The sequence below is a fragment of the Phyllostomus hastatus genome, unplaced genomic scaffold, assembly GCF_019186645.2.
Source record: "Phyllostomus hastatus isolate PE091 unplaced genomic scaffold, TTU_PhHast_1.1 phas_contig_34, whole genome shotgun sequence".
In the NCBI taxonomy this organism is placed as follows: Eukaryota; Metazoa; Chordata; class Mammalia; order Chiroptera; family Phyllostomidae; genus Phyllostomus; species Phyllostomus hastatus.
The window spans coordinates 12811255-12834702 of record NW_025333857.1 but is presented as its reverse complement, the minus strand read 5'-3'; the positions used below and the strand labels follow the sequence as shown (position 1 = coordinate 12834702).

General features: G+C 40.2%; 1 protein-coding gene across 2 annotated transcripts in view; it reads left to right on the top strand.

Annotated features, from left to right (window-relative positions):
• ADAMTSL1 (ADAMTS like 1) overlaps positions 1 to 23448 on the top strand; it is a 924426-nt gene that overhangs the window by 799677 nt on the left and 101301 nt on the right. For both annotated transcript variants that reach the window (XM_045840784.1, XM_045840785.1), the window contains one exon: positions 8330 to 8457. In XM_045840784.1, the coding sequence (XP_045696740.1) occupies positions 8330 to 8457 (128 nt within the window). The remainder of the gene's footprint in view (positions 1 to 8329; positions 8458 to 23448) is intronic.

Here is a 23448-nt window from a genome sequence, read left to right as displayed (position 1 = left end):
ATGCAAATTGCCTCCAGGGTCAATTTCAGCACCACAGTTGTGAATGATGCTAGATGTATAAGTCATAAGCACATGAAATGCAGTTTCCAAGTCTGCAGATAATATAAATCCTGGAGGCAGGGCATGTAGGGAAGGAAGAAGAAACCAGTTTCAATTTGGTTTGGCTTGTTTCCATTATAGAACTAAAGGAAATGGGATGACAAATGTTTTTCCCAGCTGAAAAGTATAAGAATAGCGAGAAAAGAAAGGGCACCATCCCAGTGAATACATAAACCTCAGCAAAAGGAGGTGGGGAGGGCAGGGGTCAGTGAATGCAAAGGTCACAGAAGGACCAGCATTCATCCAGCAGCAGCAGCAGCGGAGAGCATCAGGGGACATGAGACAATAGTGTCCATCAGGCAGCACAGGTGGAGTTTCGAGTCAGGCACTGTCTGTTCTCTGAAAGCCTAGGAGGTCTCAGAACGTCCCCAGAGCAGTTAACTTCTTCTTCCTAGAAAAATGGTCCGAGCAAATGGCAGGGTTCCTAAAAAGTAATTAACATTTTTGCCATAAATGAGGAAAGCACTGAAACAAACCACAAACAAAAATTCCTCCATGTTCTAGGTCAGGGACAGCAAATTTTTCTTGTAAAAGGCCAGAAAGTAAACACTTGAGGCTTTTTAGGTTGTCCTAGCTCTGTCTCAGCAACTCAACTCTGCCACTGAAGCATGAAAGCAGCCATAGAAAATACTGAAACTGGTGTGGCAGCGTTCCAATAAAACTTTACTTGCAAATGCTGCTGACAGCTGACTGGAGTTTGATGATCCCTGTCCCAAGTCAGAGTCATTTTATGCCGAGGTTTGTAGTTTGAAATGAACTACCCAGTGAGCAGATAAAACTGCCCATAATAGCAAATGCAAGGCTTCACGAATTTCTGAACAGAACGAAACTGAATGGTTTGGCAAGAAGTATTAGGACAGGGTTAAGAATGTGTGGTCGGGTGGCCTTTCCCATTCCAAAAATATTTTCTATACTTCCACCTGGAGCAATCATGAAGCTTCCGGCATTAAATAACTTTTAGTTGGCAATTACATTTAAAACAGCAAAAGGTTTGAAAAGTTGCCTTAGCCAAATGGTGATATGAAACTCTTCATGAACCTTAAATCTGTTCCCCAAAATAGCTGTACAAAAGAAAGTTCTCTCTTGCGAGTCTCTGGGCTACTATAATTTTTGGTTTCAGAAAAAAATTTTGCTCACAGAGAAGTTCTTCTCATAGCATTTTTTTCCCTTCAACCTCAAGTTCTTTAAAATCTAAAATATTCTTGTTAGCCCATTTCCCCGAGCAACTACAAACCTTGGCACAAATTGCCCCCACCAAAGTGAAGCCAAGCCACGTGCCTTCCTACTAGGCCCCAGTGGATGCCTGAATATAGTCAGTTTTTTAAAAGGTCAGAGGTCATTCCCATTCCTGTTTCCTCCTTGTGCACTAGCTGAACAAGTTACTTCTCTGAGCTGCTTTTTTCTCTCCAAAATGGGAGAATAATGTCAATCTGGTAATATGATAGAATAAAATTGTATAAAGCTTATATAATTGTCTAACAAATATTGGTGCCGGCTCTCCCTTTGTGGTAGATTTCATTATCCTTATCTAAGGAATCCCTAAAGAGGAAAAAAAGTCTGCATTTCACAGGAGAGAAAAGTCCTCAACAGCCACTCCTACGAGTTTGGAGCTCAGGTTCTTTGTACGGCCTCCCTTAAGTTGGCATCTTTGCTTCTAAGCTGACATTTTTCCAACTCTTATTTTTTTGCTCTTATTTATATACATTTGTGCAATTGTAGGATCCTGGCTTTTCTTTCTTAAGTGTTCTTACATTCCAGTGTCTGGCTAATAGTGTTAACACAGTTATGGAAATAAATAGTTGTTCTTGTTCAGAGATTCCTGAGTCAAGAGTAGAAGCCAGTTAGTGAGCATTGTGACCACAGCCCTCCGCCCCCTTTTCCACTCCCAGTGCTATGTGGAGGTAGGTGCACCGCTCGCTCCCCGCTTCCTCACACAGTAGACCCCTTGCTCCCTCCCCATACCCATGATTGACTTTTTTCCTTGAAACCCCTACACTCCTCAGTTATTACCTACGTCAAAACGGTGTCTCACAGCATGCAGAATACATAGGCCCATAGACATGAACTGTGAATGACAATGCTGACAGTGTCATCAATGACAGAATAATAATAATCTGCACCTGCACAATTTTTTACCACAACTCAGGCACTTTTCTATGTTCTTAGAATACCTGAGCTCGTATAGAATATTCACAACAACCCTAGAAAGGTGCTATAATTTTCCACCTTCTATAAATAGGGAAACTGTGCGACTGAGAACCTACATAAATTACCATATTTTGCCATGTATCATGCTCGCCCACATTTTTGGCCTAAACTTCCAGGAAAACAAATCTCACATTTTAACTTTAATTCAATTTTTATTTATTTATATTTATATACTTGTTTTTGTATTATAAAGGAATTTTAGCATTTATTTTTGAACGTATGGATATCGTTATTGCTTTCTAGAGTTACATTTTTAACACATAAGTATAAATAAAAGAATTAAAAACATTTATATCAATACAGAATTAGTACTACCCATGTATAATGCACATCCTTATTTTTCCCTCAAAAATTGGGTCAAAAAGTGTGCATTCTACATGGCAAAATATGGTACATGCCCAGCTACAAAGTGTTGCAGCTGGGGCTGGAAATCAGCCATATGGCCCTTCAGTCTGTGCTGTTAACCACGTGCGACATTGTCAGTATGATTATTTTCAGGTCTATTATTCTGAAGGTAACTAAACAAGTGTTCATGAAGAATTTATTCAGCATGCCAGCGTTTTGCTGAATACTGAGGAGGTAACTATGAAAGAAGTAAAAGAATTTCAGTCCCTTAAGCATTTAGTTTACAATCTAACTGAAGAAATGAGACACTGTAGAATGGGAAGGGCTTTATAGTACAACTCAGGACAACTCTGCCAGATCGGAAATGGGAGGGACTCTTCTGGACTGTGGTAACCCAGGAAGGAGAATTTGAATTCATTCTTAAGGGATGGGGAAAATTTGGGAGGATAGACCGGAGGAGAAGGAACATGAATTCTGCCCCAGACTAGTATGACAAGAAGAGTCAAAAAGGCCATGTTGACTAAAAAGAGAAGTTTGTGTTTGGATGTGGGACAAGTAAGTTTGAACAGATGAGGAAGATACTGTTACAGAGAGAAAGGGTGTATCTGTGATTTCCAGCTTCCAATCCTGTGTTGAGGCCTAAAATGCACGTAAGAATGCTTGCTTGTTAGGGTCAGAGGCCTGTCGTGGTACAGCATCATGATTCATTTTCAGGTCTATTATTCTGAAGGTAACTAAAGTAGCATATGGATATTTCTGTGTCCAGAGCTTGAAAATTCCTCTGACAACTGGAAATTTCAAGGAGTTCCAAGATGGTAACAAAGGTTACTACCATGTGTACCATTAAAAGTAGATATATATTAATTTTTTAGATGCATTTGACATTTAAGCCTTTTTACTTAGAAAATAGTGAGAATGGGTCAATATGCTCCTTTATTTGATCTTCATAAGAACTCTCTGAGGTCAGTATTATCCTAAATTTGCAGAAGGGACTTAGAGGCTCACAGGGTTGAAAGGCCCACCCAAGGCTCACCATGGCTCCATGTCCCTTGAGTGACATCAGGAAGGCTTCTCCTCCATGGCAGCTTCCATGGCTGGTTATGGAGGTCACTTTGAGAGGTGGGCCTGCGTGAGACAGTGATATTCGCAATTGAACCAAGAACTCACAAGGCATCATGATGCCACCTCACTCATGTAACTGCTAGAAACTTACACCCAGAGCTGCCTTATTTTCAAATAAGAGTACTTTCTCATTGTACATTGCAAGTGCAGAGGAGATAACTTTATCTCAAGAAGCCTGTACTTGGTAAAACTGGACCATAAGCACTTTGTCCATATTCTACTCACATGGACGATGAGAGCTTTACTTATGTAACTAAAACAATTCTTTGTATTCTCTCAACTACTCTTTACTTAATTGGTAGAGTCCTTGAGGAAACAGGCTTAGAAGCCTACAAGTAAAAACCACCAGAAAAACAAAACTGCTCCTTGATTTTCAGGTGAAAAGTATGACCAAAGAAAGAAATTAAGCACTAAGTTTTAGTTCAGTAAACCAAAAGGAAAGCATGGTGTGGGTATGGGAGGAAAGTGGAGAGTATTAATATACCTAATATGAGCACATTTGCTATGTAGGTTTTAATTACATCCCATTTCATGTCCCCCCAATCCTCTAATTCCTTAAATTCCAAAAACACCCGAGAGAAATCTTTCTGGTTTTGCTTGGAAAGCAACTCTATGTTTCTGCACCTGTGCATTCTAAAACAGTCCTGTCAAACTAGCCTCCTGTCAAGGCTAGATAGAGAGCCTATGGCAAACTTGAAACCTAAATACAAATTGACAGAAATCAGCTACTAACAAAAAACTAAGTTAAATTAATAGAGTAGATGCCTGAAGTACAATGGAAATGTTTTTTGTTTTGTTTTGTTTTGTTTTACCAGGAATCCCTCTCCCTGGTTGCCAGGCTAGATAGAGAGCCTATGGCAAACCTCAGTCTCCCTGGCAAACCCTTTTCTTTGCCTTGTCATGTTTTCTAGGAAGCCCTGAAAGGATACCCTCTCCAGAACTATGGCTTTCACTAGTGGCAGCCTCCAAACCCCCTCTACCAAGTTCATGGGCATATTAAAGACATGATAGATTGGGGGAAAGTGCTGGCTCAAGAAACCCTATTTCAAATCTTGACTCTGCCATCAAATAACTATGGGCTCTTGAGCTGAAGTGTTCAATTTTATAAATGCACATAATTTATAAGTACATGCAGTACATGAAAAATTTAGATTTTGTCCCATGTAGATTTTGTCTTAAGATAATTTTTAAAACTTTTTTATGAAGGCAGATACTTGAGCTGTTTTATCTTTGTATAGACAGTTTATGGAATAAAAGAATATACAAATGCTGGTTCTCAAGATCCAGGTTCCATTCCATATCTGCTATTCCCATCCTAATTCAGATCCTAATGGCTTTGTACCTGGTGTGGTGAATCTCCTCCCAGCTCTTCTCCAATTTTGTGAGCATCCTTCTCCAGGCTTTAGACAGGCAGAAAGCACTGTGGCTCACTCAGTAGCACCAGTGTCTGGAGAAATTCATGTAGCGACAAAAGCTAATGCCCACCTAAAGAAATAGTTGGTTCAGGCCCAGTGGGGGGTTGGGGTTTACATCCTCTGCATGAGATCAGGCAAGTACAATAATTCTGTGGGGGAAAAAACGTGATCTGAATATGAAGATCTAATAAATTGTCTGGAGGGAAATCGGCCAATATCATGTGCTCCTCTTGCTTCCTTCCTCATAATCTTCTCATTCCCTCTCCCCCCTTCCTCACATTTAGTTCTCCATTGAGAGTGCCCAACATTATCAATGGGTCATTGAAATACCAAAAGATGGTCTAGAAGTACCTTATCAACCTCATTTTAAGAGTTTCCTCTGCTGGGGAATGAAACATACTTCAACTCAGTTTTAGAAGTTGATAAACTGAAACGCAGGAAGGTGAAGGGATTTGCTAATGGTGATTACTTAAATCATAGCAGGACCAAAATAAAGTTCAGTAGACCTGTGTTCTAGCCTCCTGCTCTGAATGTTTAATTCAAGAAATCTTTCTGTAGAGAAGAGAGGAAGAGTGCTGGTTTTAAGGAGGCAACTGTCCCAGTGGACTTTAGAACTTAGCAAAGTTTAATCCATGCCTTTTTAGTGTGGTAAACTGGAAAATTATCAACTAAGTTCAATCATTCTGAGTAACTAGTTCTATTGAAATTGAATTTTTTTATCCTCTCCCAAGTACACTTTTTATTGCTTTTAGATAGAGAAAAAGGGAGAGAGAGGAAAAAAAAACATTAATTGGTTCCCTTTCTATATGCACCACAGCCAGGGATGGAACTCACAACCTAGGTATGTGCCCTGACCAGGAATCAAACCCATGACCTTTTGGTTTACAGGAGGACACTCCAACCAACTGAGCCATTCCAGCCAAAGCAGTTCCACTGAAATCTAATTAAGCATGCTTTCCTTATTTTTATTTGGAAATTGTTATGGAGGCATACATGATCCTAGGACACCATAAAGATTTAAATCATAAAGTCAATTTGTAATTTTTCAAATCTAAAACAACCTGTATATCTGCAGAGATTTGGTACTGATTATTATATCTATTAAGATTCCTTTAGAAAACAGTAGTATTATTACTTAATTATCAGATGGCTTACCAAAGATAAGTAAATTGTATAGCCATCTTTCTTTTTTTATTTCTTTGAAGTAAGCTAACAAACTAACATGTAATTGTTTGACTTTGAGAGAAAACACCCAATATCTGATGGATGAATGAGTGAATGAGTAGACGAGTTCTGTCACAATCTCTCATAGCCTCTCTGTCATCCCTCACTAAGTTTCAGCTCTGGTTTAATGACACAAAAGTTTGACTGTCCCCAGGAATAGCAGTGATGGTCTGGAATGGCACTGAATCAAGCACCAACCATCCAGAATCCCTTTGGCTAAGGTTTTCTATTTCCTTCCTCATATTTTTATTACAATTGCCCATATGTAACTAGATTAAAGATTAATTGATGTAAGCCTTTCTTTTTCTTTCCTGCCTTTCCTCTGACAGGAGGTAAGAATAAGCAATGAATTAAAATATTTCATACATTCTAAAAAAAAAAAAAAAGAATAAGCAATGCAGTAGGCCCAAGGCCAAAAGCAGCGTTCAGGGGGCCTGATTCATTGCCAGACTCCTCACCCACCTCAGAATAATTAAGAGCTGACTAGAGGCTGTGCTGAACTGCAAAGACCATAGAGTCTGGAGAAATAGTGAAGAAAGAAAAGAATTGTATAGTGGGGAGAATGTGTTGCTAACGCAAAAGAGCTAACCTGTAGTCTTAATTTCATCACCAAGTATTGTGAGGTCTCCTGACATTTTTATGGGGTTTTTTTACCTTTCCCGAAAAATAACCCCTGCTACCTAGTTGTCTTCTAAGAGTGGATATTAATATGACATGAAGGGACTAGATCTTTGGGCCTTTTGAAACTTGGGAGTTTCAAACTAGGGAGTTGGAAATAATCACAAAAATAGAGATGACTGACTGTACAAATCCAAAAACCAACTCTAAACCATTTCTTTGCTATTGAATGATTGACCCACCTAAAACCCTTCCAAGTCTGAGCACTGGATCCCTGAGCTTCCCACCCTGTCCTCCCCCACTGCCCTCCTGGATTCTTACCTCCACAAACACATTCCAGTTATCATCAGCCTCACCAAGTCACCAAGACACCTGCTTCAAGTCATCCTTAGCCATTAATGTGTCTACTGCCATGATGTGGCAGGTAGTTCTTATAAATGGCCTAAATTGAGAGAAGAAAAAACAATAAACTGAGTTTGGAGTCGGTTTTGAAGTTCTTTGTGTAGGCACCCACAATTCAATTCTTATCATTCTTTTCAAGTAAAGCAAAGTGTCTGAACTAGTGATTATTCTAGAATAGTCTCTATGTGGCCCTGAAGGGCAGGCTTTGCCTTCATTCTATTGGGCACCTTCTCTACACAGAGGCCCTCTGCCAAGTATGGTGGAAACTGCAATATTAAATAAAAACTGAGTTTTGTGCCCCATAATGTTTGCAGAATAATGAAGGCAGTAGATGTACATATGACTACCTGGAATTGAGAGGTAAGTACACATACAATTGCCTTCAAATATGCACATCAAGATCCTCTTATTGATATTGATTTCTGGCTTACTCTCTTCCCTCCTCCAAGCCTCAACAGATGCCTTTCTTTATATCTGAAAGCTCTGCTTAGTTTCCTCTATACAACCAAGTCCCATTCCTCCTTTATAACTTGTTTCTCCCTTCATAAGGATTCCCCCAGATCCATCTGTACCATTCATCCTCCCCCGCTCTCACCAGAGGTACGTGTTCTACATGTTCAGTGCACTTAGGCTGTCTGCTCCAACTGGTAGCATTTAGGTCAAGTAATCAACAAGCAGTGTAAGCAATTAAAAACCTCCTTATCTGAGGTTGCTACCAGAATCACACCAAGCACAGTGGCAAGAGAGTCAGGGCTCCTGAGTGCAATTGTGGCTGATTTGTCCCTGTTGTTAAAACAGGATTTTTAATATCCCTTGGGTTCCTTCCTGCTTAACCAACATTGATTGCCAAAAAGGACTCAACTGACCTGACTGGAATTTTTGTTCTGTTGTTCCAGGATTCTTCTACAACCAGATGATTCCTTACAGATACTGGCACCAGTGGAAGCTGATGTGGGTTTCTACACTTGTAACGCCACAAATGCCTTGGGATATGACTCTGTCTCCATTGCTGTCACATTAGCAGGTACATGAAAAACCTTGTTCATTTCAATTTGGAAACCATCATTGGGTAGATGCCTACCATGTGCCAAACAGGCCCAGCAACACACTGATAGATGAGATCCATACCCTGTCTTAAGGAAGCTTATAATCTGTAATTATAATTAAATGGAGGTGATGTGTAGTATGAGGTAGAATGAAATAAGTGCTCTAAGTGATAACCAGAAACTGTGCAAGGACATTGTATTACATCTGGGAGATCTTAGAGTTGGGATGAATGGCATTTTGATATGCAGAGATGGGGGAAATACTCTATACAGAAAGAACATGAGAAAAGGAGATATGTACAAGTAGCATGTTGGGAAACGTAATCATGACCTAAGATTATTGAATGTTCTTGTGGGACCCTGTCATTTCTTCTTGTTACACTCTTTGCAAAGAAGACTTTAACACCCACAGGGAACTGGAATTCTGTGGTCATGGTTTGAGGCCACAGAGTGTTCTCTCTGATTCTGTTTTACTTCAACCTCTTGCTCTGATGCACCTGCCAATGCTTTGCCTTTACCCATCGATGTTAGGTAAAACATTCTATACATGACGACTTAAAAAAAATAAAATTCAGATTACAATGTCTCCCAAGGTCATGATCTTATAGTAGAGCACTTTTCTAAAACCTCTCTTACAAATCCTTGCCTTTGAAATTAAAAAGAGACCTTAGATACATACCCGTTGGACTAGTGCCCTTATTTCTCAGAGCTCAGTCATCCTGGGGTCACACAGCCGCTCAGCTAGTGGTGAAGAAAAGAAGCAAGCTAAGGTCCACTAACTCCCAGCTCATTGTTCCCTCCATTTCCCCACTGGTCCTACCAAAATAGGATCCTTTTCCTCGGATCCGGGCCAAGCAGCTTGGTGGGGGTATGTTGCATGTGTTTGTATTTATTCTTTTCAATTGTTACTCCCATCAGATGATTCAGTAGATGCTAGAAAATCCAACATCACCCCACACTGACCTCATCAGTCCATGCTGGGATTATGTTGTCACATTGTTTTCCAGTCACACATGCTACTCCCTTGCATATCTGTTTAGCAACTGTATTTATGCCCTTGTGACCTAAAGCTGATCTGAGAAGGGCCTTTTAGCAGGAGGCTTTACAGAGAAGATGAAAGTCAACAATGAATAAGGCAAGCTAAGGAGCCCTGGGGTGGATTAAAGACTGATATTATTAATGCCTATTTTTTTTGTGAATAGAACATTTGCTTTTCTCCTAATGTATTCCAGTCATAAGCTTTATTCCCCTCTTTAATACAGAGTCCAGATGCTCAGCACCAGCATTGTTAACTCTCTTCTGCCTTCCACCCTCCGACCTCCCTTAGCAGGGACACTGCTGACATTTCTCCAGTCCTGGGCAAATAGTGGCTCTTTCAGGATTAAGTCTCTTGTTTATATTTATCCAGATACCATTCAGCTCTGTCACAAACTAAACACCCTTTGTTCACCTGAATTTAATATGATTAATGGAAACCTGTCTGGAATTAAGCAAGGCAATTGAAATATCAGGCTTGTCTTCAGCTCTTTGAAGAGGAGCTATTGGAGGCTGCCAAAAGGTTCAAAGCCAGGAAAGAGAGACAGCAGCCAGAGAGGCACCGGAGAAGGGGGGAAAAGGAGCTGCCGGGTGAGGTAGATCACAAAACACCACACCCAGGGCTTAAGGAGCTTTGTCTTGTGCTTCAGTGGTAGGGTTTGTTCAGGTCCACTGACAAATCTGCCAAACAGTCCCTCTAAAAATTAAGGCTCAAATGTATACATCACCTTAAGGTTGTATTTGTGTATTTACGTGGAATTACCATCTATCCCTGTGTCAATATCCACATTCACAGTATTAAGGTACTCACCCGCTGTTTCGAGCTTACCCTTTGCCAAGTATTGTTGACACATAGCAATAAGTAAGGCGTGACTTTTGTGCTCCATAATGTTTAGAGGCTAGTGAGGGCAACAGATCCACTCATCACTACCTCAAATCAAGAGGTTACAACTTTCTTCAAATGGCTACATCAAGATGCTGCATGGCACTGTATAAGCTATAACCTAAATTGGGCATGTGGATTGGGGAATTGGGCATTACTAAGTTTGCTTAGTAACCAATTATCCTGCTTATTAGCTGTGTAATCACAAACAAAGTGTAAAATCTCAATGAGTCTTTGTTCTTATCCATAAGAATGAAATTAATAATATTTTAATGGATCGTCATGAGGTCAAGGAAGATTGCATTCATGAAAAAGCACTTAGCCCAATGCCAGGCACATAGTTCACACTCCATAAATGTTTTCTGTCTTTTCTCTAGCTTTTCTAAAATGAAACACATCCTGAAAGCAATTCTAAAATGTGTAAAACATTAGTCCAACTTTACTTCCATGTATTTTTCACTATAAGTCTTCACACTGAAATTTTTCAAGTATGAACTTAGGAGCTGATTCTGCTCACTTGCAATCAATTCCTTATGGTAAATCTCAGTGTTTCTGTGCTTTTAAAGATATTGCAGAGATTTTTACCTTCAGTTCAGTATGAATATAGGCCAAAAAGGGAAAATATAGGCCATATAGGGAAAAATCCTTTGAGGCTCAAAGTGCTCAAGTGCTCCCATGGTTTCATAAGGTATGTATGGGTTTTAGTCTTGCCAATGCACCTGAGTTGCCCAGATGCAGGAAAATTTGTTATAATAATTCACAAGCACAGGCATAGCATGGCAGTTAAACCTGCAGGCTCTGGAGCCTTGTGTTCTGGATTTGAATCCTGGCTCTGTCACTTCCTAGGTATATAACCCTGAGCAGCTTCTTTATACTCTCTGACTCAGCTCCTTTATTCGTAAAATGGTGGCAATAATAGTGCTTGACTCAGAGGGTTCTTGTGGAGATTAAATACTTTCATCATGTAAAATGCTTATACTTGTGTCGGGTATATAGTAAGCACTGGATGAATATCAGCTACTATTATTGTGAGAATAATGCACAAAACAAGGCCAAAATAATTTTACAGTGAGGAAGATTCTTTTTCAGAGACCAGAATGTTCACAAACCCTTTGTAGACTTCTCTGTCTCAGGGTCTCCAGGTCTCAGTTGCAACTGGAAAGACTGAATTAGTCATCTGAAAATTGGTTACAGCAAGGGAGGTCACTAGTAACAAAGCATATTTCACATGGACCACAGGAAGGGAGGCTTGATGAACTCTCCCTGGTCCACAGCTAGACCTCTCCCGTCAAATTGCCTCATCTTCTGAATTGAGTGAGTTTTGCCACGTCTGCCTCTCAGATGTATTGTAGGTCTATTGTTACTCTCTCTCCAATTTGTACACTATTTAAACATGTAAACACATTTAGTTTTAGATACACTGATACAGTCAAGCCTTCCTTTCTCTGCTCTCTTGGGGCCTGTAAAATTTTGTCTTTTGTGCCTTTTGCTTCTCCCCAAACTTATCCATTATGTATTGATTTTATCTCTTAAGTCACAGAGCTTTGAGATTACTTGGCGAGTGTCACTTGGCGAGTGTCTCTGGGCATGGAGATGGCCGGTGTTTCCCTTTCTACCTCCCTGGCTCCTGGAACTCATGGCCATGTAGACCCAGTGGCACAAAATTCCTTTCTGTCCTAAATTGACTTAATTGAGTACCTGTTTCACTGCTCAGGATGTAGATGAGAGTAACATACAGCAGTTCAGATATAAGAATATCACCAAAATGTCACCCTCTAACATTTTGAAGTAGTTATTACTTTGCATCCAGGCAAGAACAGCACTAGTAGAGAAGAGCTTCTGATACATACACAGATAGGTACAAAGATTGGAGAGCCACCTTGACTAGTGCAATTCAGCACTCGGCCAGGATGCTCAAAAATATTCCAAATCTGAATGGTGTGGGCAGCATTTTGAAGGAAAGCAGTAGTTTCCTGGTAAATTGCTTCAGTCTGGATCCGTGGAGTTCAGCTCTACTTACCAATGCAGATGAGGCCTGTCCAGGTGTGGACCACTGATGAAGTCATGGCCAGAAGGGAAATGTTTTTGGTTGTCATTGATTTTATAAGATCACAAAAGAGATACTATAAGGCCTGCCTGACATCATCAATGGAAAATGAGAAGATGAGGGCTGAGGGATAAGCATCTCTTCCATTGAAAGGGGAGAACACAAATGAGCTCATTCAAAGATTTCACAGGAAGGGAGAAACAGAAAATATTTCTCCTTTCCTGGCATGTTTTTCTGTTGTTGTTTTTTTTTATGAGTTGAATAGCTGACACATATTGTGTCTAATAAAGAGATTACAGAAACCTCTCTGGGAAAATAAAAATAAATGGTAGTTGTTTTTGAAATTCTTTTTTTTTCCTTTCCCTTCCCCACCATGATTTAGTAGCTGTAATAAAAGACAAGCAGGTTTGTAAGCTATTTATAATGTAAGTCATTTCAAATTGGCATTTCTGGATTTTTTTTCTTCCAGCAATTCTCCTAACCAAGGAAGATTTGGCTTCAGAGAGCATTTGGCTCAGAGAGGGCCTTGTCATCGGTGGCAAAGGCTGACAGAGGGAGGTTTATTCCAGTGCACTAGATCAGAGGCAAAGGCAGACAAGTTTGGCTGTGTTCCTAATGGAACTCTGAATAACAGGGTAATTAATGGCCATTGACTGATTCAAGCTGCCATCAAGGAACCTCATTATCTGCTAGAATACTGAGTACCAAGGCCCTTAAGTTTTCCTCAATATATACACATGTGTAGCATGCCCACAAATGACTCTTGGCTGTTACAGAAGTTAGATTAAATGTATAAAATTATAGCAAGAAGATCCAACTTCCTCTATTTCCCAGTAGACTACAGGAAACAGACAGGAAAAACAAATGGTCCAAGCTAACTCATCTCAAATTCTGGAAGAGTAAATCCCACCGCTATCCAATAGAATGAGAGAAACTTGGGTGGTTGGAGAGCAAGTAGGACCTGCCACATCCTCGGTTAATTGCTTCTAGGAGAGGCTGCAGCATCACACAGCTGTGCTAGGTGCAGGGTCCCTTGTCCAAAACTCTGCAGCAGAACATGCTAAAGAAGTTGTGACAGCATCCCTTGCTACCTTAGTCTCTTGAAGAATAATCAACTTCAATTGAATAATTAGAAGAGATAACCTGAGTAAACTGACACGTGTCATTGGCAAAAATTATCTTGAGAAAATGGATGGAGAAGAGGGAAGCCATGCAGCCTGCGAATGTTCAGAGAAGGGTGGTCTAAGCCCTACCCACCTCCATGGTACTAACGGCCTATAATATAAATACTGCAGATGCACCGACAACCCGAATCACAAGGGCAAAGAAATTCCAATTCCTTCTCAATTTTTGTGCAAGATAATTAACGAGTAGTCACAATGTTGACCCTGAATCATCAAGGAAAGGTTAAATCAGATTAAAACTATTCTTTCTGTTTTATTGAGGAATAATTTACATACCATAAAATTAACCAACTTAAGTGTGCAACTCTGTGATTTTTAAGCAAATTTTTTAAGTTGTATACCAATCACTAAAACCTAAGGTGATGATTCAAAAAAAACTTTATTGAGGTATAGTTCACACACTATGACAATTTAGCCATTTAAAGAATACAATTCAATGGCTTTAAGTACATGCAGATTGTGTATCCATCACCACCACCAATCTTAGAGTATTTTTATTTTCCCATAAACTCCACACCCCTTAGCCATCACTCCCCACCCCACCCCCACTCCCACCAGCCATAGGTAGGCTACCAGTAATACACTACATCTCCATAGACCTGACTATTCATCATGCAATACATGGGCCTTTGTTACTGCTTTCTTCCACTTAGCACAGTGTTTTCAAGGTTCATCTGTATTGTATAGCATGTATGCTACATTGCTGTTTGCTAATGATAATCCATTGTGTGAATATGCCACATTATACTCATCATTCATCAGTTGATGGGCATGTAGGTTGTTTCCACTTTTTAGCTGTTAGGAATAATGCTGCAATGAATATTCATGGGCAAATTATGATGTGGACATATGCTTTTATTTCTCAGGTATATATGCATAAAAGTGGAATTGCTGAGTCATGTGACACAATTATGTTTAACTTTTAGAGAAACTCAGTTACTTTCCAAAGTGGCCACACTATTTTACATTCCTACCAGGAACGTATGAAGGTGCCAGTTTCTCTATATTCCACCAACATTTGCTGCTGTTTTCTTTCTGTCCATCCTCAGGGATGTGAAGTGGAGAGTTCATTGTGACTTTGATTTACTGTATTTTTTGGACCATAAGACGCACCTAGGGGTTTTAGAGGAGGAAAATAGGAAAAAAATTTTTGAAGCAAAAAATGTAGTAAAATATTTAATAACATAAATAACAATATTTCACCAATGTAAATGTAAATGTAGATGCTTAACAGCAGCATTAACAACCATTATTCCTCCCAAATTGGTGGGGGGTGCACCTTATAGTCTGAAAAATACGGTGTATTTCCTTAATGGCTAATGATGTCAAACATCTTTTCATATGTCTTCTTTGTTGTAGTGACAACTTCAGTAATGTAGAAAGGGCTTATAACCTGTGCATTAGTTTCTTATTGCTGCCATACAAATTACCAAAAGTTTAGATTGTTAAAACAACACAAATATATTCTCTCTCAGTTCTGTGGGTCAGAAGCCCAGTAGTCTCACCAGGAAAAGATCAAGATGTCAACAGGCTGCATTCCTTTCTGAAAGCCTAGAAGAGAATGTTTTCCCTGCCCATTGGGGTTGTGGGCAGAATTTAGCTCCTTGTGACCTAGGACTAAGGTCCCAGTTTTCTTTCTGGCTATAACCTGACTCTCATTCCTAGCTTCTAGAGGCCACTGCTTTCCTGAGCTCTTGGTCCTCTTCCTCTATCTTCAAAGCTGGCAGTGGTGGGTACAGTCCTTCTCAGGTTGCCTCTCTGACAAACTCTTCAGTCTCTGTCTTCTGATTTTAAGAGCTTAAAGTACTTTTTTTTTAATTTTAAAAAGAGCTCATGTGATTAAACTAGGCCCACATAGATAATTTAGGATAATCTTTTTATGTTAAAGGCAGCTCATTAGGTATCTTAATTCCATTTTGCAACCTTAGTTCCCTTTTGCCACGTAATCCAACATAGTCACAGGTTCCAGCAATTGAGGTGTAGACCTGTCTGGAGGGCAATTATTCTGCCTACCACACACCCTGCCTGACAAACACAGCTCATTTTCATCTGATTGTTGCTAAAGAAAAATGCAAATCTAATGTTGATAGACCAAGTAAGTGAAACCCAAACACTCACACACACATTTTTTTAATCTCTCCATTTTTAACTGAGCCCAACTAGGTTACATTTTTAATAATATTTTTTCAGGCTTTATATGGCTGTGCACTGAATATAAACTGAAAAAGTAGCCTCTGGTTAAATCTTACATTTTCTGTATTCTCTGGTCATATATTGCCTCTCCTTTCCCAGATATAGTCAGTGTTACTCAAAGTATAATAACAATCTATTTTACTGGATTACACTAACTAAAAACCATGTGATGATTTGGATAGGAGAAAAAATATTTATTTTTGCTATTACTAAAAAAAAGGAGATTATTATAATAATAAAATAAGTAAGATTCTAGGGAATTTTCCTCACCACAAAATCTAGAACCAGATTCAGAAGTACAAACCCATGTCCTTACTGTACACAGAGGGTTTCACTGGGACACACACTGGGGTCTCCTGCAACCTGAGTTCTACAACCTCTCACATACACATGAGGCACAACCATCATCTCTCCTTGCCTGAAACTTTAGCATTTGCAAATTTACTTCCTTTATATTTGGGAGAATAGATGACTAGATGGCAAAGCACAGCTTCTGCAATATCTTCAGAAAAATAACCAATGAGAGGAAAAGTTCTCGGCAGACTAGTGTAAAGAGCGCAGAGTACACACAGCTGACTGACGGGCCAGTGCTGACTCAGGAGGCAGGTGGTGGACGTGAAGACCTTTCGAGAGAGCGAGCAGGACAGGATGGAGTTAAAATTTCTGAGCTACAAAATGGGAAAGGCATTTGGAAGGAGAACCAGACTTTTTAAAAAAATTATGCATTTTAATATGACTATTATCTGTAACAAAGCCACTCTTGTTGAAATCGCCAGGTAGCCAGATCCCGAAAAGTTTCTGGCCAGGAAGAAATGTAACTGAACATTAAGAGTATCCCTCATTAGTGACTCAGTTATGTAAGATGTAGTTATTATTGATAAGAGTTTCAAAGGTTTACAGTGATCATGGTTCCTTAAACGTAACTTACGAGGTTTTAACTTCTTCACCTGGGAAGTCTCCTTTCAGGCAGTTTTCACAGATTTAACTCCAGTGGCCCTTGTGAGGGACCTATCCTAATTAATTATATTGTAAGCAGAAGCTACCATTTCTTAAGGTATTGCTTTGATATTCTTACTGACTGCAGAGCATTATCCATTGATCAAATCTGGATTTATACCATTTTATAAATTTATACAATGTATACAATTAAATCTTGATTTATACAATTGCTTAGTTTTAGGTTATGAAAGTTTGTGAAATTTCTAGCACCTCATTGCTGTATAGTCAAATATTTTAATTAGTGAACATCACTATCTCATTCACCTTTCTCTTGAATTGAGCTCTGGGTCACACCCTCAACCAATTCACCATTTATTGATTCTTTCTGGAGCTCTCAGTCATCTCCAGGCCTGCCTGCCTGCTGCATGCCATCAGTCCTTGCGTCTGCCACTGCCCAGTGTCTGGTCCTCTCCAACAAGTCCCCTTGTCCTCCTGCAGGATGAGCACACACGCATACTTCCTGGCCTAGATCGCCTCTAGCTGAACAGTGGGAACCTGAACTTTTTGAAATACAATTCTTTTTTTAAATTTTTCTACTGTTCAGTTAAAATTGTTGCCATTTTCCCCCCATAACTCTCCCCTGCCCTACCCACTACCCACCTCCCACATTCAATCTCTCCCCACCCCTGTTGTCTTGTCCATGGGTCCTTTGTACATGTTCCTTGACTTGACCCTTCTCCTTCTTTCCCCTGCTATCCCCCTCCCCACTCCCCTTTGGTCACTGTCAGTTTGTCCTTTATTTCCATGTCTCTGGTTCTATTTTGCTTGCTGTTTTTTGGTTGATTAGGTTCGATTCATTTTTGATGGCTAAGGACAGTGAAGGACCACTTCACTGGACATTTGTGACTTGTTAGGAGAATTAAAAGAAGACCCATTTCACTCATTCCTTCAGTAAGTGAGCAAATATTCATTAAACCTGGATTATCATTAGATAATACTGTAACAAGCAAAATCATAAATATAAGATGGCTAAAATATGACAGATCATTTCTTCCTCAAATAAAGCCTAGAATTATTGCACAGCCGGTTTTCATGGTCCGGGTCAAGCAGCGCACTTCATTTCTGCACACGTTCCATCTGCAGGAATGCAGTGCTGTTCCCACACCTGAGCAAAGGGGCTGGGGAACACCCCAGCCATGGGCCCAGGAAGAAGAAGAAAAGGGTTTGGTTAATAGCAAATCAGTCTCTGGCATGGCTTCTAAAATGGAAGGCACCATGCTGTTGAAAACAAACTTTCTATCAGCAGAGGCCTGGACTTGGTCCCTAAGAAAAAGTTACTCGTAATGCTGTCTGTTCTTGGCTGCACTCAGAAAAACAAACCTCTGGTCTCCTCTGGCTCCTCTCTCAGCCACCTTCACACTGGGCCAAAGATATTGTACAAGCACAAAGGTTCAGATGTTGTCCCATTGGACTTGGTTTTCCCCAGAGTCACACTTAAGGGAAAGGGGTGTGAGCCAGAGCCCACACTGTACACAGGACGCATCTCTGCACATCTGCTCCAGGGGCTGCTCCTCCGTCGCTGCCTGGCCAGGGTGTGCCTGGCGGACTCAATGCCTCTGCTGTAAGGCCACCACAAGATGACCTGTCTTCACATCACTGGATACCTGAGACTCATGTTGTAGCTACATCTCAGGCTTGCGCCTTGTACAAGGATCACCCTTGCTTACTAGTGAGGCTCTATTTCTCCTGTTCCATGTTACTTCTTTTGGAACCAGAATCTGAAAGTCAAGAGGTCTGAAGAAACTGAACAAAATTGATTCTCTTAATACTTCCACTTCCGGGTCTGACTCTCTGGGGCAGGTTTCATTCCTCCTATCAGGCCCAATAAATTGAAAGGCTTGCCTTTGTTTCCATTTCCTTGTTTTTCTTGAATTTATACAGATATAAAATTAGGGATAATCTTCTGAATATAGCTTTCATTCCACTATAACACAGATTTACAGATTAACTGAAAGAGTAATCTACAAACCCTGTCAATTTTCATAAACGGATTCAATCTGCGGGCTCAGGCTAGTTTGCAAAAATGGAATGGCTGCGGGCGATGCGTACCTGCCTGACGGGGGAGGTGCCACTCCCAGGGGCTCTGTGACCATGGCCTCGCACAACGGGCACTTGTTTCTGTTTTGTCTCATGTGAAAGTCTTTTTGGTGGGGCGTAGCAAAACCTTTGTTTAGGAGTCTCTTAGCACAAACATACTATTTATCACTTCACTGCCTCTTTGCATCTCTACTTTTTCTTTTTAGTTAACTTCCATTATTAAAGTAATACTAGTTAATGTGATTATGACTGAACACAAGAACAGGCATGGCATTACCCAGCAATACCCATTAGGTGACTCTAAAGGTGATCTAAAATGGGCTTATTTTTGCTATTGTTTTTAGTTGGCCATTAAATGAGAGTTCCAAATTGAAATTTTCTGGTAGAGAACTAGTGGTCTCGAAAAAAGAAATCTCCTCAGCTCTCACCAGGAATCAGAGAAACTGGGTCAAGAAAAACTAAAACAATACAATCCATTGATTTTCAAACCTGGCTGCTTATCACAATCACCCAGGAACTTGTTAACAACAGAGATTACAGCTTCCATCGTGCCACCTGAGATTCAGCTTTAATAGGTCTAGAGTGGGACTCAATAATATATACAGGCTTTTTCTAATAAATGTGAGCAGGTCAATTGATTATGAAACACTGTTTCCATTATAAATTTCAATGAATTCTAAATACTTGGATAACCTTGTGCTTTGTCTGAACAATGGATCGTGAAGGTAAGACCATAAAGTAGCCTGTGCTCATAGCAGCCCCTCCAGTGACAGGACAAGAGGCCATTACTTTTCAGCTAAAGCTCAATCTAATTAATTAAGTGCTGGATTTAATTCAGTGACATTTGAATTTTATAGCTATACACTTGCAGCTATAAAAACCACCTTTATTATTAAAATTCCTATAGGAAATATAACTCAGTAATTGTGAGCCTGAAACCCTCTGGTCCCTAACCTGCTTCTCCCCACTGGCACCATTGTTTTTATTACATTGTGAGGCAACTATTATAACAGAACAGATTATGTTTTTAACAAGTGCCCTGGGAGTTCTGAGGTGGCCTATCCATAGACAGGGATATGGGATCCTCAATTATAAGCACTGGACTTTAGGTCAAAGTTCTGGGGTCTCATTCAGGCCTACACTTGTTTTCTCCCTCTGGCCTTGGACAAACCATGGCCCTTTCTGAGCCTTGTCCATACAAAAGACAAAAAGTCATTGCCTCCCTCTCAGAGTTGTTATGAAAAAAAAATCAGATAATGCACAGAGCATACCATATGCACACATATATGCATTAACTGGATATTGACTGAGAACCTTTTGTGTGCCAGGACTAGGTATTAGGACGAAAGAAACGAAGGAGGAAGATGTGATCCCTGCTTTTACAGAGGTTACATGGTGAGGGACAGGAGGCAAAGAACACACAAATAAGCCAGGTAAATTCTGATCTAGTGCTTATAAAATTGGTGATGACTGGTAGGGAGTAAAAGGGTGCATGTTTTAGACGAGGTGGTTAGAAAAGGCCCCCCTAGGAGGCGGTATTTGCACAGCGGCATGAAAGACCAAAGGAACAGAGTTGTGCAGATGTCTGCAGGTAGATGGTGTCAGGGGAAGGGCACAGCAAGGACAAACGTGCTGATGTTCTGGAAGAAGAAGCAGACAGCCAGTGTGGCTGAAGCACAGTGGTTGCTGGGAGTGTGGCCTCAAGGTGCCGGGGAGATGCAGAGCTGGACCTGAACAGGTAGGGAATGTTCGGTCATGAAGAGGAGCTTGAGACGATGTGCTTATTGCACTGAAAAAGCTCTGGATAATTCAAGCAGAGAAATTCTGTGATCTGATTCAGTTTTAGAAAGATCACTCTGTCTGTCTTGAGAAGAGACCATAGTGGAAGAAGAGTAGAAGCAAGGAGGCCAGTTAGGGTCTGCTACAGTCCAGCCAGTTTTGGTTATAGCAACACAGAGGCTGGCTAGCGTTAGGGGCTAAAAAAAGGTAACAAGTTGGAGCTGGGGAGCTTCTTATGGAGAGAGAGATAAGGTAAACGTGTCAATATTAATTCACTGTCATTCCAGATGGATTCTCACATTATCGCCCTATATTATTCTCAGAAATCATCATAATGCAAAACCACTCATCTTCACATAAGGTCATACATAACCTCAAGTATATGGAATGTAAGTGAAATAAGAGGGAAGACCACAAAACAGTCAGAATAGATATAGAGAGCCAATGTGTATGTTCACAGGTGAGCTCCTCCAAACCTCACTCAAATTTCTTCTTCCCTTAAGCATAGTTCTAATGAGTTTAATATTCTGTGCCTAAAGGCAAATTAAAAGGGGAAAAAGAAAAAATAACAATAAAAATAAATTAATCAAAAATAAAAAGTTTCATAATACACTGTGTTGGTAAGGATGTTGGGAAATAAGCATTTTCACAAACTATTGGCGAGAATGCATACTGGAACTCTTTTTAAGAATGACTCCCTAAAACTTCAGGCTGCTCAGCTAATGAGCAGATGTAGGGAGAAAGACAGTCACTTGCCTCTGTTAATTTCAAGGGCCTTCTTCTTCTTTATTAATCTCCATCTGAGGATATGTTTATTGATTTCAGAGAAGGGGAGGGAGAGAAAGAGAGAGAGAGAGAGAGAGAAAATCCTGTATGCACCCCAACTGGGAATGGAATCTACAGCGTAGGTATGGGCCCTGACAGAATTGAACCCACAATCTTTTGGTGTATAGGACGATGGTCCAGCCAAACTGAGCCACCTGGCCAGGGGTTCAGGGGTTTTCTTCTCTTTAGGTGGTCTCGCAAGATGTTGGATGTAAGAGTTATCCCAGTAGCCAATGCTTACTGCAAACCTGGAAAAACATGAAAGATAAGGCATGTGAGTAGAGATTAGCAGGTTCTGACCAATGTCCATGACCAAGTTCCCAAGTACCAAGTCAAGGATCCAGAAAACTATCAACCTCAAAAGGCCAACAAATGCACATTGAGTGCTCCATTATACAATTAAACATACTCATCCATCCATCTTTATATTCACATACACTACCCATCACATTTCCCACAGTGGCCATTTCTCACCTCTGTCTTTTCTCATATGACCAATTCCTTCCCCAGAACCTAAACAGTAAATAACCCCACCTCATAATTCATATAGAAGACTTGCAACCATCTTTATTCATGCAGCAAACTCACTGGCCAAAGCTTTTAGTCAGATCACTCTACTCAACCAAAAAGTTCTGTGTCCAGAGGAAAGGAAATTTAGAAATATTTGGCTATCATCTCTAATAATGACCTTAGTACTTCTGACTCTGTATTAGGTGCCAATCATTTTACATTCCTTAAGGTGATCATAGTGGGGAACCTGAAAACAAATAAATAAAATGACTAACTACAACTTGGAAATTGCTATGGTTGCTACACTAGTCCTTGTAGTACAGCCTGGGAAATCTCTCTATCCCAAGCTACACTATAAGGAGTTAAAGTTCTAGTGTCCTGAGTCTGGGAGCTGAATTCTAGATCACACTGAAGTCTTCTGGCAACCATGTGCCTTAGGATGAGCCTTAGGACCCACTGACCAGTCACAGCAGGAACCTGGATCCCTAAGGCCACGTCACCCCACTGTGGGCCTGGAGCCTGCTCCGCCTCTCAAAGGACATTTTGTAAGGTAATAAATGCTTTCACCATTTTTAAAAAGTAGGGGTGAAAAAAAGAGGGACAGCTTTGAATATGAGGCTGTGTGACCGTGCAAGCAGGAACAAAGGATAAAAAGATGATGGGGAAAACAAAAAGTATAAAAAGCAGTTATAAGACTCCAAAGGGCATTGTTGAATTATGGGTTTCTTCACAGTTAATGAAGGCACAGAAGAACAAATACCATTGTAGAATGTCCTGCCTGTAAAAGAATTGAAACAAAATTAAATCCATTTGACTCACAAAAAATATTAAGCTTTAGGTATATGAAAATGATCTCATGTGGACCCTTATTTCCTCAAGGTGCTCAACAAATGAATTTTTCATTGGATTATGTGGTGGTATACATGAAGTATGAGATTTTTATCTGCAACTGATAAAGGTCTATTCAAATGTAACGTACACAGAATTTCCACTTCCAGGAAGATGGCATAGATATACTTTTTTCTACTCCTCCTGCTAAATACAACTGAAATCCGTGGACATTATGTATAAAATAAACTTCTGAAAATTGAATAGTGGGAAGAGAAAGCAGACTGGCTAGACACCTTGAGAACTAAGGAACAACACAATTGTGACTTTCTTCAGATTTCTTTTTGCCTTCTGCATCCCAACTATGGAGCTGAAGAAGCCAGCTGCCAAGAAATGAAACAGGAACAGGAAAAAAAAAAAACCTGAGTAAAACCAGCTCTTTGGAGCCAAAGGACCAGGAAAGAGGCAGCCTAGCAAGACAGAAAACTTTTAGAAAATACCACTCTATTCCAAACACCACAGAAAACACCGTAGTCTGCTGCCACCCACACCAACAAAGGCTGAGTGGGGGGCCTAGACTCCACCCCATTGTACTGATGTGAGGTTCCCAGCAAACCCACGAATACCACCTCAGAGAAGACAGATTTTA